Below are 17,082 nucleotides of genomic sequence, written 5' to 3' on the forward strand. Positions count from 1 at the left end.
ACGCCCCCTGAAATTTGGGTTCCCTTTCCCCTGTATTACTGCCAAAAGATTCTGCTGCTGCCTTTTACTAGCTTCTTTTTCCCGATTGTTATATACCTTCCAAGCAATCTCAAGTAACTTATCCAAATTCCTTAATTCTTCCCCTTCTAATTTTTGCAATTTTCTACGAATGTCATCCTGTAATTGGCCAAAGAATATGAGAGCGAGCTGAACCTTTGCTTGCTCTGTATCCATTTGGAGGTCTGTATATTTCCTTGCTACCTCCTTAAGCCTCTCCAAAAACGCAGTGGGAGATTGCTTCTTTTCCTGTCGAACCTCATATAGTTTGGACCAATTTATAGTTTTGGGCACAGCGTTCTGAACTCCTACTTGGATCCACTCTTTATATTTCTGTAATTTCCTTATATCGCAAAATAAATTAGGGTCCCAATTTGGATCCTCAATTGGGAAATTCACATCTAAATTCCCTGTTACCAGCCCATTTCTAATATCTTCTTTTGCCCTCTCTTTGGCTGCCTTAAGTACCATTTCTTTTTCAGTAGAATCCATCAGAGTATCTAATATTACTTGTATGTCATCCCAGTCAGGATTTTGAGTTTTCATAATCATTTTTACTACGCGTGCCACTTTATCAGGATTTTCTCTATAAGTTCCGGCTGACTGTTTCCAAATAACTAAGTCTGCCAGGAAAAAAGGCACTTTTACAAATACTGGCCCTTCCACTCCAACACCTTGTCGCAAGGGGGCAATCACAGTCGGTTTTTGTTTGCTTAGGCCTTTTCTATGCACAACTGGAGCAAGATTTGACCGACTCTGGGTTCTATGGGCTATTGGGGTCACTGATTCATTACCATTGCTATCTTTCTCAGTTGCGTACCTCTTTCTCCTTTCTATCACAGTTAGGTTTTGCTCATCTTCCGAGGAAGAGGGATCGGGTGATGATGGGAGAGGAGGATAAAGAGGGAAAGGTGTAGTAGACGAGACAGGTTCAGGACTAGGTGGGTGAGGAGCAGGTAGTGGGATAGGGACAGATGAAACAGGTGGGATAGGGTTAGGGTCTCTTGTTCCTATTGGAGCTGCTTGTAAATCAATATCTGTATAATTTTCCCAACTCAAGCTTTCTCTTAACGCCAAGTGTTCTAAACAGCGTTCCTCACAAACCCCACACTTTGCAGATGTTTTAACCACTAATAATCCACATTCATCCTGCCATTCTGGCTTTCCCCATAAGTAGAAAAACAGATCAACATATGGGACTTCATCCCATTTTCCTTCTTGTTTACAAAACAACATTAACCGCAAAATAGTGTTATATTGCAGAGTACCGTATTTTGGCCATTTTTCACCGTTCTCCAAGGCATATTCTGGCCACCATGAATTACAATAATCAATCAACTTAGTTTTACGTAATTCTTCCCCAAAGTTACCTTGTTTCCAATGTGCTAATAAGCACCCCAAAGGAGAATTTTGCAGGATAGGGGTGTTACTGCCCAAAATCCCTTTAAGTTTCTCCATTTCAAAAATACCACGAATGCTGACCCCGCAACGCTTTCGTGATTGTCTTACGGAACAGCGCCTAGGCTTGTACCAACAGGAATTCCTTTAGCCCAACCAAGCGTAGCTTTCGCTGCGTCTTATTGTCAGGCACCCAAAACCAAAGTAAAAAGCACCTTACTTTTCTCCTGGGGATGTTTGTGAGCGGCGGAAGCAGTCGCGGCCGATGGGCTCCCCGAGAATCCCTCGTGGCCGGCTGGAGCGTGATCGAGTCGTGAACTCACACAGCAGCACTCACAAGGGTCTCGTCTGGGTTCGCCAAAATGTTAGCGTTCAAAAACACATAATCACGGGGACTATATGCGGTGCTTTTTATTACGAGCTCTGGGAATCGGGGTATATTCAACCCAAATCTGATTCCAACCATACATCCAAAATGATCATGTTTTATACTTTATCATTACATAACTTTCATGTTAATTATTAAACTTATATTGTTCTATTGTATACATAAATTCAGCCCCTCTCTGAATTTCCAACATAGTTTCTCACTATTCTTCTTATGGTTACATAATAATTACATTTAATTACTAAACAATCATCACATCTAACAATTATATAATTTATCATACTGCTTATGCAGGTGCAGTTGATCTGGGAAAGCACAAAGCACAACATTTTTAGATTCTATCTTTAACTTTTTCCAGGGTTCCACTATCATTACTTTTCTTAGTACTTTGGTGCCCCATATTGGGCACCAAAATGATGTTCTGGTTTGAAAGCAAAGCCAGTGAGAGACTCCAAGTCAGAAATACAATTTATTAAGAAAAGGGGGAAAAAAGGAAAACAACCAAAATACATGCAATAATACAAAAGAAAAAAACCACTGACTGAGTCAGAATACAATGTGACGCCCTGCTAGTTAGGGTGGTGGTAGCAGTCCAGATGAAATGGTCTTGTTGGAAGTAGTGATCCTGTGGAAAAGATCTGGTAGCTCTTGTGTTCTGAAAACCAGTGGATAAGGGCAGCTTATTCTGTCCCAAACTCCAGATTATATCCAGGTGGGGATGTTTAGCTCCTCCCCTCTGGACAGAGCATCTCACAATGGGCTGATATCATTCTATGAGTAATGCAGTGGGTCCTTGATTACCCATTAGGCAGAAATGACTCCTGAAGGAGCTATCTCTGAGTCATGTGGCAAGGCATTGATGGGTCCATTAACAGGAGATAACGAAAAAACAATGCCCCGCCTGATTTCAACAGCTCTTGAGGATGGGGAAATAATACATCTTTATATTGTAACCTAGGACATAATCTACCCGTGTTGGACACCTTGCGATAACAGCTCCCTGATGCACCGCTTCGCCTCACCCAGGTCCCAGCTGAAGATCGGCTTCACAGCAGTTGACACCACCCCCTTGCCACCCACCGCCATCTTGATGCCAGTGCCACCTTCCCCACAGCCCATGGGAGTGCACAGGGCAAGGCAGCTGCTCCTATTGGCCGGCTGAGTGGCTACTCCAGCCTTTTGGGCCGGCTGCCTCCTATTCAATTGGTCAGAAGAAACGCCAATCACCCAGTCACCATGCTGCAAGGGGCGGAGCAGCTGCTGGCTGGGCCCACACCAGGCCCCACCTCCTGAGGCCGTGGGTCTGCCCCGCCCCTCAGAGCCCGCTTCTCCCTCAGGGCAGGGCTGGGCCTGTGATTTGGAGCGAGCCATTTGTTCCCTTTGCCCTGGAACGCCACAATCGGCTGCTGTTCGGTCAGGCAGGTGGACTTTCTCTCAGTCACTCTTGCATGCTGGAAAAGACACTCCCTACTTTAGCTATACCCACGTTTTATCCAAATAAGTGTGTGCCGGAACCTCTCCAAAGTTAAGTTCCCTTTAAACACATTGGGGAATGTGCTGGCCCCCATAAATCTGAACACATGCAGTTTGGTGTCACTGAACAGATCAGAAAAGTAACACTGAAATGATCTAGAAAGGCGCAGGTGCTGGGTGTGAGGAGAGAAATCTCAGGTGAGTATCTGAGGCAGGAGCACAGCTGGACTGAGGCAACCAGAAAGAGGAGGGGTGAGAAAAGAGATTTCGCACACTTTTATTCTTTCAAGTTATTTTGTTGATGAAAAGCATAAATGTGCAAATGTGCAGTTCCTGCTGAAGTTCAAATCCTAATTTTGTTAGTAAGTATATGCATAATTACATAGCTTTCGTAGCTTCCAAAATTACTATTACACAAAATTACTACTCCACACGTGCACTTGATATCAGATTTATTTATTTTTTTTTAGTGGTGGTTATATGTAGGAGCTCCTTTGTGCTACTATCTCATTAGATATGGTAAGTGGGCAACTTCTAATTTAAACATCAACATAGCTTTATATCTTGCAAACAATTTGTCAGGGATATTGCAAGAAGAAAGAGAGAGGCAGCTCTGAAATCTGTGGCCATACAGTTTCAAACAGTGTTAACTCCATCCCAAGGTGAGTTCCAAACCTGTCCAAGAGCTGACTTTATGTAATGCCAAAAATAAAAAAAAATAATTGAAGGAGATAATAAATCTAAACACCAGAATTTCTCTTTTAATGTATTTATGGAAATTTCTGTATTTCACAAATGATCTTCTTCTGTGGCTAAAACACCATCTGGATTATTTATGTACTCCTTGGTATTGACTCCTACTGGAGATATAGTGTGACATAAGGGCTGTCAGGATTAAAACTTACTTTCTCTGAGGCTAGAAATGAAGACAATGCAATATTTGTTCAAGACACAGAAGTGTGTAATAAACAGGAAGGAATGAAGGGGACATGAATGTCCTGGATGGTAAGATTTTCCAGAACCACTATGCTGAAACTACATTGTAATGTCACCTTGTTGTTGAAGCTGAAGCTCTCTTGTCTGATTCAAGAAGCACAATTGGAATTAAGCTCAACAAGATACTGGCCTAGATCCTTACTCTACACAGCTGTGGCCTTCTGCAGAGACTTGACATTGAACGTGGCACGATCCTGCCTAGACCTGCAATGCTCCTGACAGAGTTTGGGCGGTGGTGGTGTGTCAGTGAAAGGGGAGTGGTGTGCACCTATCTTGGGAGAGCTCGCAGCAGGTATGGGTGTGGAGAGTTGGTGAGTGCAAAGTGACCGTCCTGCCGTGGCCTGGGCTGGTCCTCAGGGAGCACAAAAGTGAATTTCTGCAGGAGAGTGGTAAAGAAGAGAAAGAGCTCCATCCTGGCTAGCTGTTCTCCCAGACAGGCACGGCGACCTGCAAGAAAGGGAAGAGGAAGTGTGTCAGAGAGGGCAATAATCGATGCCGGAATTGCCGCGGGGGGACCGGATCACTCTCCAGCTGTGCTTCTGACCTGCAGCTGGATCCTCCCCTCAGATTTACCTGCTGAGAAGGGCAGGAAGGCCTCTGGTTTCACAAACTGCCCCTTTGCATCCAGGAAGTGTTCAGGGTAAAACTCGTTTGGTTTCTCCCAGACTGTCTCGTCCTTCAGCACCGAAGACAAGTTGGTGATGATTGTCGTCCCCTGCACTCCCCCACAAGAGGAAACAACTTAAGTGAGACCAGCAGCATTATCTTGGCACAACAGAACAGTGCTGGTCCCTCTTTAGTCCCTGACTGCCAACTAATAGCCCCCATTTCCACTTCTGCATCTTATTTGAAGCAGAGGTAAAGCAAGGCCCTTTTCCAATGGCATTTGGTGCCTGCCCTACACTCTGAAGCACCTGAACTTTTGCAATTTGTAGCCTTACAGAGGCTGTAGTGTGCAAATGCTAATTTCTCGGTTACACAGTGGAAACAGCCTCTGCTTCTCAGATCCTCCTGGCCTTGTTTTATAGCTGCAGAGAAAAAGCAAGCTGACTGACAGATTTCAAAGCCCAACTTTTGCACGGACCAGGGAAAATTGCAAAGCTTTCCTGTTTCACATGTCAAGGTTCTAAATCAGAGGAGATACCACAAGGCTACAAAAAAATCCCAGGCTTAAATTCTGCCACTGCTGCCAGGGCAGCTGCTGGTCACAATGAAACTGGCCTGAATGCCAATGGCATCTGAGTAGCTTCAGAGATTAGAAATGAACTGCTAGCATCTCAGGAAAGCCAGTAAGCTGGTGTTCAGTGCCTCCAGAGATTCTGTTAGGCTGCTTCTGACAGGCAGTGAATACCACGGTTCATTGAGAGGAAAGGAAACCTTTGCACTGAGCTGCCACTGCAGTTGTGTTCCCATACAACAAGTGTGAGCCTAGAACACAGATGTGACCATCTGCCTGAATTTAGCATTGCAAAACGTCCTATTTTAGTGCTCAGCAGTGACTGTAATTGGGGCTGGAAGTGCAATGCTGCAGGGTTGGATGGGATCATCCCCACCCCGTGCATGGCAGCTGCAAAAGGAGAGGTTGCTGTGTTGCTTGTGTGGTCACGGTCACCTTGGGAATAAAGAAGCCTTGCAACTCGGTGTCCCGGTATGTCATGTGAGGTACCCCAATAGGAACAATATCCCCACAGCGTTGCACTTCATGGATCACAGCATTAGTGTAAGGCATGCTTGCTTGGTCCATCATGCTGGGTGGTCTCTCTCTGCCAATCACTCTATCAATCTCTGCCTGGACCTTACCTGAAAGCAGAAGAGATAAAGAATTAGAGGACCCTTGGAGAACCAGAGGCAGGTGGTACAAGCTGAAGGAAGACTGGCTGCAGGAGATTGTAAGCACTGTGTGAGAACAGGACCAGCTGTTTTAGACAGGAAGGCATTTTTCAGTTGATCAGTGGCTATGTATAACTGTTCTTTGCTCATAGCATCCTTATCAAGGCCTTGCCACTTGATATGCTACCTTACCCCTCCTCTATCCAGTTTGGACAAGCAGCATTAGAGAATTTAAACCAATCAGCATCTGTTCCAAATATTGGAAGAGCCTACACTGACCTCAGCCAGTCCCCAGATGAAGCCCTCAAAATGAAGGCAAGAGCAAACTTGCCCTTCAAACTCCAGTCTTTTTATTTTGGCAACCTCCTGCCAGAACAGCTGTTTGGGAAGTGTTTCTCCTCTGTTTCTGCTAGACCAACAGTCATCAAAGCTGTTCCTGATTGCAAAATCCTTGTGGAGAAATGACTCTTGAAGGGAAGAGGCTCCATTTCTGCAGGTAAGTTTCTGACTTACTCTGTATTTCTGGGTGGAGAAGCATGTACAGCAATGCCCACCGGAGAGTGGTGGAGGTGGTCTCAGAACCAGCTATAAACAAATCTGCAACAACCAGACGAAGGTTGTTATAGTGGAAACCATTCTCTTCAGCTGCCTTACCCTGTGGAGAGCAAAAAAGTGGGTGATCTGAGCTGCAGTAATTGCTGGGGAAGAAGTTCACTGTCCAGAGAAGTGCTGAGAAGCACTAGATCCATTTTTTAGCATGTGTTCCTGCTTTTTATTGGTAGACCGGCCTACAGCACAAGCAACAGTCTGAGCATGAGTGATGTACTTTGTAGCTCCGTTACCTCCTGTATTTGAAGGCCCTCAGCCACCTCCAGCATACTCAGAGAAGAATACTACTCCTGCCTTCAGGACAGATGTAAACACCTTGTGCCTTCAGCTCAAACAGACAGCAGGCCCTTGCCACTCACTGTAACATCTTCCCCCACAGGAAGTGGAGCACACTTATTCAGGTTTGATCAGATGATAAAAGCCACAGAGGAGAGAGGAGGCTGCATTGATGTGGCAAATGCAAAATTAGCATTATTTTAAGGGGGTTATCTCTAGCTATGCATTACAGATTCTCGCTGCTCCTGCCCTGGTGTTTTCTTACTACTGAAAAATAAAAAAAACAAGGATCAGGGCTATCAGGTTAAAGGATTATTGCTTCGTACTAAATCTGCAACACCACTTCTAGCAAAACTGCTCTCCCATCCAAATGCTAATTGAGCTCAAATTTGTTAGCATATGAGATATGACAAGCTCTCTGCATGAGTTCACCTGCTTGTCTTTTCTAATCCTCTCTATACTTCCCTTTCCTAGGGACTAGCTTCTGTTAAGTTACTCTGTATATTTAGATGCTGTTGTAATATGGATAGCAATTAATAATGCATTTAAGACTCAACTGTTATTCCAAGAAAAGATCTCAGACAAGGGAGTTTGGGATGGACTTGACCCACGTTAACTCAGGAGAGGGATTTATCAGACTGGCTTTCAGGTGATGTTAGTGAACAGAAGAGAGATGTGACAAGAGGCAGCACCCACCCCCAGGCTGTACTGCTCAGTGCAGAGTAACGTGGGTCACGTTGCTCTGCCCATGGGCTGGAGGTGCCCGATCCCCACAGCATGGCAAGGTTTGTAATGCAGAGCAGCAGTGCAGTTTGAGGACTTGGATGGGGGAAGTGATTTGCAAGCAGAATTTGGTAATATGGCTCCTCTGGCACTTGAAATGCAGTGAATCCATGTGCAGAAACATATGGCAGATGGACAGGCCAACCCAAATATCTTTAACTTTATACTGACTTTGTGCCTGACTGAATTCAAAGAAAGACTCCTTTTAATTTCAGTGAAGTTCAGAATTTAAGCCTTCCTCTGAGATCTAGCAAATGAGTTCTTAGCAAGCAATTCAAATATATATATATATCCCAAAGGAGACACTGGTTTCAAATCATATCTTGGTTTAAAGGCAGCCTATGGATGGGGCAATGACTTCAAAAAGTCAGTCTGTTGCTCCAGTTTCTGACTGATCTTGAGGCATCAGTCATTGAGGCGCTGACATTACACAGAACCTTGCATGCTGACTTGTTCCCTGGTGCAAACTTAGGACATTTAGCGAATTCTCAATTATTGCCTTTTAGAAGCCTTCCTATTTTTGTAGGCTGGAAGGAAGTTCCTAGATAATAAAGGAAGTGTGAAGGCAGGAAATGGAAACAAGGACATCAATAGATAACATGGTGTCCTAAAACAATAAAAGAGGTTCCACATGAAGAAAACCTTTCTTCTCAAGATACAGCATGGAATGCAAAAGTAGGAAATTAGTTGGTACGAGGTTTTGTGCAGCTCTAGGAGGAAAGTCAGCTTCACAAGTTGGAACTGGCAAAGAAACTACTCCTGATCCTGTAGGGTCTGCTAGTATCACCCTACCTTCTCCATTTCCTTTAAAAATACATCCGTGATATCTCGGGTGTAAGCAGGGTCCCAGGTCTTCACATGTTTATCTATGGCCTCATCTATGAAGTCCATGAACTCCTTTTGTGCTCGAAAGATGTTTTGTGCCACTCCAGGGATCCGCACCAAAATGGGCACCACGTTAAGAAGCTGGGGTGTGAGAACCAAAGAAGGGATAAGGAAAGAGAGAGGAGATACTTATTACATGATGCAAAAAAAGAAAAATTAGGAAAACACAATTCTCTGAAGTAATAGAGGGCATCTTTTTACAGCTTGTGGCTTACCTGAGGCAGGAATCCAGTTTCTTCATCCAAGGAATTTTGAAATAACCGTGACAGCTTCTTGAATGTCTCATCACCATAGTCAAAACGGTCTCCAAAGACAATGTGGCAGATCATGTTGCTGACAGCATTATTTAAGGGAACATGTATATCAAAAGATTTACCTGAAAATGGAAATGGAGACCAAGCCATGAAGCTCAGCAACACCAAACTGCTGAACCTCATCTGTCAACAGTGAGAATACACAAATGCCACCTTGATGACACCAGGAGAAAATGCCCCAAACCACTCAAAGCATCACTCACTCTAGGAAGTGAAATAATCTCATTCTTACTAATATTTAGTTGCTCTATGTTTAAAGAAGAAAATTCCCAAGAAAAACTGAGCTGTGGGGCTGTTCTGTAACTTGACAGGTAACTCTTTGTTCTGTGTCTGGATGACAGGGTGCGAACTCTCAGCTGCACTTTTATTGCATGTGATAATATCAGTATGTTCCACTAAACCTCATCAAGTAGAGTTGCTGAGCTCTGGGAATAACTCTGTTTTACCTCTCTCTTTCTAATTTCTTATTTGTTTACTGATTCAAATGGATTAGTGTTACAGTAGCCCCACTGTGTAAAGCAGAAGAGGCTCCAAGGAGGGCACATAGACTAGGAATACTGCATTTGCATGGGAAGAGAGCCCTGCATGCAAACAGCAGTGGCTGTAGCATTACTCCTCTCTGCATCACTGTATGGCCTTTTTCTGTGATTTCCCCATCGTTGTGGATGTCACAAACCTTCTTCAGACTTGATTTCAGAACAAAGAAATCCAGCTTCCTCTACCACTCGCTCCTCCAGAGATTTCTTTCCCATCCCAAAGTTCCTCAGCGTAGAGAGTGCAAATCTCCTTAGCTCCTTCCAGACGTGCCCATATCTTGCTACAACAATCCCTGGAATTGTGGATGAGCAAGAAATGTCAGATATTTGGCTTGTACATCAAGTGAATGGTGCTAGAGAACAGCAGTTGTGAGTCTGGAGGTACAGGTCTGTATGGATAGATGAAACAGTCTGACCTTGTGCAGCTTGTTCAGACAGCAATTCAGAAAAGGATCACTGCACCTTCTAAAGCTTGTGCATGGCTGGCAAAGGTGCAGGGGGATTCAAAGGGATCAACAAGGGCTGCTTAGGATAAAGGAATCACCTCTCCAAAACATTCAGCATTGTTCCCATAGCTTGTGTGAACTGGGTAGCAGCATGTGCCACCACACAGGAGCTGAGGATGTGATGTGGGCAGGATGTAGGAAAATACTCTGTCTTGAATTAAATTATCATATTTTTTGCAAAAACTTACATGTACCATTTTCCATAAGCATTTTGTCTTACGTAAGCACTGTAAGTACTAATTTGTGGCTGTTGGGAGCTGGCAGAAAGGTTGTACCATGTACAGTGTCCTTACACAGCTGAAGAAGTGTGTGATTGCTGGAGCTCTACTACAGCCATGAAGGGGAGCCCCCCTTTAATCAAATCCAAGTTTATCACCACCAAAGGGTGCCAGACATGCAAGGAGGTTGACCAGGGGGACACACAGAGGTGCACTGCACTGAGAAAATCTTGCCTCTACCCAATCCTTCCCTTGCTAGTGCTATCAAGGCATGTCCATTGTCATGGGACTTGCCTTCACAATTCTTTCCATAGCCCATATGTTCGTATATTGGAAAGTACGGCCGGTCAGCAAAGTCCTCTGATTTGTGGACCAGGGCTTCCTTCACTGTTTTATACCCATTCAGCACTACCACGTTGGTCCAGCAGTTCTGGAGACTGAAGATGTTTCCAAACTTCTTCTGAAGCTGCCGAGATAAGAAAGCATGTCTGTTGCAGTTTGAATTTATGTTTTGATTCTTTGTTATGTGGTTTGTTCTGTTGTACCCCCATGTTCTCCCCGAGTTAGTGTTACCCTTCCTCAAAGCTGTCCCTCATGCCATTCCCCACCCCTTGTCCCAGCTGTTTCCCTGCCTCTCATGGTAACCCAGCCCTTGATTCCCGAACCTTCTCTGCCACTTTAACCACTTAAACCTGGTTCGTGGCATGGCTTGTGTCTGGCGCCTTAGAGCGAGTGGCTCTAAAGGTTCTGCCTCTGGTAAATCCCTGTACTGAGGCAGTTCCCCACTCCGGGCGTGGCACCAGAGTTCCAAGGGCTGGCCCAGGCTCTGGCAGTCGCTTCACATGTCCTTGAAAATGAGCTGAGTGTAACATCAGAAGTATCACCATATCTTTCTTTAGGGCATTTACTACTGAGTGAACTTTGAGGTACTTTTTTTCAGAGATCTTCAGCTGATCTTTGACCTTGAACTTTGCAATGTATCAGCTCCAAACAGTGCCAAGCAGCAGCTGTAGCAGGATCAATGCCCTGTAAGTGGAAAAATGTAGAACACACCTACCCTGGCCAAACTGTTGTCATGAACATTGTGCGAGTACTTTTAATTTTGTCAAGAACCTTTGTGGGAATTTTTAAAGACTGCATGCTCAATAATGAATTATTTCCTAATGGTTCTATTTCTTTTGATCTGAAAGGCTAAGTAAGTTCTCAGTTGGTCTACTTCTGCTGAAGGAAGTATTGATAATAAAGTGATATGTAATTTGCGTTTCAAGATGCATTTGTACCTAAAGATCTACCCAGAGACAGGTTTCCAGAAACATAGTTGGGAAAGGCAATTCCACACTGGAGTCCCAGGTCAACTTTCTCCCTAAGAAGAGTGTACATATCTAGTACAACTGGTAACTGGAACCCTACATCTGCTGTGATCTGTGAGCCTCATAAAGCTGAATCAGGATGGCTGCACAGGGAATCCTGTCAGCTCCATGAGAGCTGGCCATGGAGCAAAGCCTTCTCCAGGTAGACAAGCCCTTTAATGGGACATGGACTCTTGGGTTGGCAGGTCAAAGCTCCCTTGCTAGTCAGGAACACTGAGTATATCTCAGAAGTACGTTGTTTTAAGACAGTGCAAGATTAGCAAAACCCCACAGTTTTCTTCTACTTTTTTTCCTGTCTTTTTTTCTTTGTTTAAAATCTAAGGTTCTTGATTTCTTCACTGTAGCATTGAAAGGAATTGAAGTACTTAATACTGTATTTGCAGTAGGGTTGAAAAGGGGATTAGCTCTTAGAAATGCTAATTAGAAATACATCAGTAAAAATGATTACTGGTCAAGACTGTGGTTAGTATGACCCTGACATGAAATTATTTGAAAATGGGAAGCTTTTGGTCTGCATGCAAGCAAATCATACAAATGCTGTATTTAGTTTCTCCACTTGCAAGTTTTGGACATGCTGTTCTAGAAAAGAGGACTTTGGGATTTGCAAGTTGAAGCACAAAACACCCCTGGTTTATCTGCTGCAGGCTGTGAAAGCCCTGCTTTCCCTTTGAGAAAAGGTAAGCCCTGACTTTAAATAGGAACCTACTGAGATTTTGGGCATTGCTGCAGGGGCAAATCCCACAAGCTGGTCTCTTTAACTGAAAATGTGACATGCTTGCAGGTATGCTTCAGTAACTCCCAGGGAAGCCTGCCATTCCTGCAGCCACATTCCCAGCACACAGATATTTGTTTGTCTTCCATTGTTTGCACAACCCCCTGCTCCTTTGCCTCCAAGCCTGCCCGCAAGTAGGGTTGGCAGCCAGCTCTACAGCAGCCCCTGTCACTGGGGCACAGCAGTGCTCGCCCACTGAGCTCATACAGTGATGGGGAGATAGAGGTTGAGAAGTGTTGGTGCACAATTATCTCTTTGTCTGTGTGGGGCAGGTTAGTGTCCTTGAGCAGTGACTTGCTTCATCCTGGACTTTGGAGAGGGTAGTGATACTGAAGTTGGCCAAAAATAAACGTTCCAACATAATCTGAAGTATTAGAAAGCAGATATGCTTTACTGTAGCACACGACTCCTCTAATAGAGTGAGTGTCATGAAATGCTCTTTACAATAGGGTATTTATTGCATCATGAACATACATATCCATAGCAGCATGCTTCCCAGCTACTACATAGATATCCTTTTCCTAGGACTTATCTGCACCCATCTGCCTCCTGCTGGAAGTCCTTTCATGGTCCTAGAGGGTCAATGCAAGCTGTCTCTGGAAGTCAGAGTCGCTGAGTGATTCAGTATTACAAGTGACGTTCCCTTGAACATTTTCTTTGGTCATGTGCGCGTTTCTTGTTACATAACTTGCCAAAACACCCATCATATTCCTCATTATCTGTTTATCCACTGTTTCCATGTTTATCATCCTGTGTGCATATTTTTACATTCCTTTACCTTTTTTTGCTAGTTAGTCTTAAAGCTCTCTCTAGCAATTTCAGGGGAAAGGAAAATTCCTGTTCTCCATGTTATGTACCTGTAGCTGGTGCCAGGGTGTGACCCAGCCCTCCTGGGCCCATGGTGGATTGTATGTGGAGGGTTTTGCTCAGAGGCTGCCACTCACCTGGCCGAAGGAGCGGTGGGGGTTGTGGAAGTCAATGGAGAACATGGTCCCGATGAATGGCAGCGAGGCTGGGCCCGGCGGGTAACGGCTCCACTTCTTTCTGCGCTTCATGAAGTCAAGCAGTAAAGTAAACACTGTAAGAAAGACTCCCAGTATAGAGATGTTGCTCCAGATGGATGACAGCTGGGACCCCAGCCACAGGAGCAATGCCATCTTGTAGCCTGTCTACTCCTTGTTTCTCCTCTTTTGACCCAAGACTGTTGCTGCCTCCTTTTGCCTTTTCTCTTCTCCTCTCTCACTTTCTTGCCCTTACAGCTGCTCCTTTCTCCTCGCTTCCTCCTCTTCCTCACGCTGCCTTTTTCTGCTGCTCCTCTCTCCCTGCACTTGCTGGCTTTTAAATATGAACCTTGGCTCTACCTCTAAGCTCCTCCTCTGCTGGGTTCAGCCTTAGGGAGTGGTGATGAGGGTCATCCCTCCTCCTCCCCCTCTTCTTCATCCAAGGCCAGAGCTCAGAGTCCTCTGTTGCTGCTGAAAGCGGGAGCTGGTGTCAACAGTGAACTCAGTGGGGCAGGGCTGGCTGAGCCCTGGGTGTTTGGGTGCCTTTTCTCACAGACAAGGAGAAGTTCACAAGCAACCAGTCCTGCTGCATTCTCATGGGACAATTTGGAAAGAGGTTATTTAAATGTGTGTCACCTTGTTAGTACAGGCAAGTCAAGGAAGAAGCAGCTCCTAAACACAGATCATACAGGTTTCTCTTTGCAGGCTAAAGAGGGGGTTCCATTGGAACTTGAGAGAATTCAAGTTAGATCAAACATTCCCTTACAGAAAGCACTTACTACAGCAATTAGCTTAGAACAGTCCTCTGAGATTTTAAAAATAACTTATGTTTCTAGGATTAAAAGTTTTTATCAAACTCCAAGTGTCAGTCAGCACAATGCCCTCAGCTTCTGTGGAACACAGCTCAGCTGCAAGAAGTCACATATATTACAAAGTGCCTCAAATATCCAGCCTTTGGGGCAGTAGTAATGCCAACACAATTATGGAGTTAGTCAAAGCACAGCTGTGTGCTCCTGGCATCCCTGCCAATGGAGATCAACAAGCCTTGCTCTTAGGACAGTCAGCTGTAGATAAAAAGAATCAGTAAACCCATCACAGCTTGATCTGTTGTTGTAGTGTGTTCATTAAGTTCATTTAATTCCTCCCCCATTTTATGTATCTGCTCCCCCCCATTTTGTGTAAAACGGTTCTGCCCTCCTCAGTTTTCCTGCCACAGCCCTGCCAGTTATGTTGTTCCCTTAGCAACCCTTGCTACGTGTATTGTCCATCTTTTAGGTTATAGAATTCCTCCTCCCCTTTTTCCCTTATATGTATACTTTTTATCCTCCCTGGGTCCAGTCAATCACCCTCCCACTCCACCTAGTGTTCCAGAAGCTTCTCCTTTTTGGGGGTTGTGGTTGGCTGTGGTCCTGGGGGCCTTCCCATACCTCGTATCTATTGGGTTCTCTACTATGTCATTTGTGTGAAGTTCATCCCCTCTCCTCCCCCTATTGGCCTTTTGTAAACCCCTCCCGGATCCACCCCTTCCCTTTATGACCCTGATGCACCCGTTGTTCTGGGTCATTCGCTAGTACATCAGGGGGTTCCTCCCTGGCTGGCATCATGGGCTTTCCAGTACACCTGTTTCGCCCCCTGTGAGTGTCCAACTCCTTCATTCTCGTCGTTTAGCAGCGATCCAGTCCGCAACCAGCACAGCCCGAGGCCTTACGACGCCGAGGGGTGCTGGAAGGATATGCAGCTGGGTGTCGGCCTTAACCTCAGCTAGCTGGACACTGAACTTGGAGGCCAGATACACCCTCGCTGCAATCTGTGATCTCAGTGTGATCAGAGGAAAGCCTCCTAATGGAACAGTTGCTGCAGCAGTGATGGGGAGCTCGGGCTGCAGGGCAATGCCCCTGCAAATGCTGTGCAGGCAGCGCTGGTGTGCAGCCAGGGCCTCCAATGCCCTTTCCCCTGCCAGAGGAGGCACCTCCGTGCTCATTGTCTGTGTGCTGACCTTACCTTGCTGGAGTGTCCACAGCAGAATCCTGTTTTGAGAGCATCATGACTCAGGGTGCAGGGTTGGTCTCAAGTAGTTTGAAACAAACATTTGTTTGTTTGTAGAATGGGGAACAACTGGGGGGAATACCAGCTCCCACACAACTGCAGAGCTGTGATTTCTTCTGCGTTACAGAGACATACCAGGGTAGATCACACACCTGGAGAGCTGCCCCAATGGGCACAGTGTCTTCAGGAAGGACAGGCTGGAAACAGTGAGGAGTGGCTGTGTGCTGTGCAGAGGAGTGCCCAGAACGTGGCCATGGGAGAGGTGATGGACCAGCTGAGTGCCTGTGGGCAAGGAGAAGGTGGCAAAGCACTATGGGGAGAGATGGGCCAGGCACTCACTACAGACTTCCTGGGAAAGGAGAGAAAGTCAAGAGAGCCATCCCACACAATCACAGGCCTTAGGGCTAACTCACAGTGCGCTTTAACTGAAGGGCTGTGTGGTCAGGCACAGTCTGGATGGTTTCTTGAGGGTGCTCCAGACAGCTTCATGACACAGCTGATTGAGAAGACAACAGGAGGAGACGCTGTGCTGGGTTTGTTGTTCACAAAATAGGAAGAATTGGTTCAGGATATGAGGGTCAATGATGAATTTTGTCTGCAGCAATCATGAAACTGTGAAATACTAAATCCTGCAAGAAATCAGCAGTACAAACAGCATTACTGCCCTTACCTGCAGGAGAACAGGTTTCATTTCATCCAGGGATCTCCCTGAGAGAATCCCAAAGGGAACTGCCCTGGAGAGCTAGTTGTTCTTTGAGGGCAACTTCCTCAAAGCATGAGATCAGTGTGTCTCATTTATTTCCTGGACACTGCAAAGCCTTTAACACCATTTTCTACAGTACCAGGGTAGCTGATAAAGTGGGTGGGTGACTGTTCAGATTGTGGGGTTGAAAGAAGTGGGATCAACAGTACAGAGTCCAGCTGGTGGATGATCACCGGTGACGTCCCTTAGGTGTTTATACTGGGGCTGACAAACTTAAGGTTATTGATTTATTGTGGGTGATGGGACAGAGAGCACTCTTGGCAAGTCTGGCCTGGGAGAGCTGCCAGAGCTGAACTCTGTTTGCAGTGTAGCCTGGGAGCTGTTGGCTTTTGAGTACCCTCCACATTTCAGACAGCTCTAGTGTGAGGTCTCAGGAGACAGCGCTGCAGCAGTTCCCTCCTTGGTGGGCTGGCTTGAGCAGATGGCTGAATGGGAAATGGGGATCAAGGGCTTCCTCCCACATTGATTTTCATGATACATGCACTCAGATGACAGAGGAAAAATGGGAAATGTGGCCCCAGGAATGTCAGTGGACATTTCCTCTTCACCACACCAGTAAAAGGATGCTACCTTACCTGTTTCACTTTAGTTTGAGCCTGACCTTTATGAACTTCAGCAGAAAAATATTCACCTAGGTCCTTTCAGTTATACTTATCCTGGCTAGAGCCAAAGAGCCAAAGGCTGTTGGACTCCCATCATTCACCTGGGGACTCTAACAGGGATGGTTGATCAGAATTGATTTAATTCTAATGAACATCACCCTTCTGATGGAAGGCCATCAGAACAGGAACTCTCCAGCTACTCTGCTTCCTGTGGCTCAGCCTTGACATGAAGTGACAGAGCTGTGACTTGAGAAATGCA

At 45.5% G+C, this 17,082-nt stretch overlaps 1 protein-coding gene across 1 annotated transcript; it reads right to left on the reverse strand.

Moving 5' to 3' along the window:
• Positions 1–3,755: 3,755 nt before the first annotated feature.
• On the reverse strand, positions 3,756–13,760 carry LOC131082291 (cytochrome P450 2D14-like). Its single transcript, XM_058022053.1, has 9 exons — positions 13,356–13,760; positions 10,564–10,735; positions 9,686–9,838; positions 8,911–9,071; positions 8,603–8,776; positions 6,656–6,797; positions 5,925–6,112; positions 4,886–5,027; positions 3,756–4,759 (listed from the first exon to the last, which is right to left on the reverse strand). The coding sequence occupies exons 1-9, from the start codon at positions 13,566–13,568 to the stop codon at positions 4,581–4,583; spliced, it is 1,524 nt and encodes a 507-aa protein (XP_057878036.1). The 5' UTR covers positions 13,569–13,760; the 3' UTR covers positions 3,756–4,580.
• Positions 13,761–17,082: the final 3,322 nt, after the last annotated feature.

The sequence above is a fragment of the Melospiza georgiana genome, chromosome 4 (assembly GCF_028018845.1).
Source record: "Melospiza georgiana isolate bMelGeo1 chromosome 4, bMelGeo1.pri, whole genome shotgun sequence".
NCBI lineage: Eukaryota > Metazoa > Chordata > Aves > Passeriformes > Passerellidae > Melospiza > Melospiza georgiana.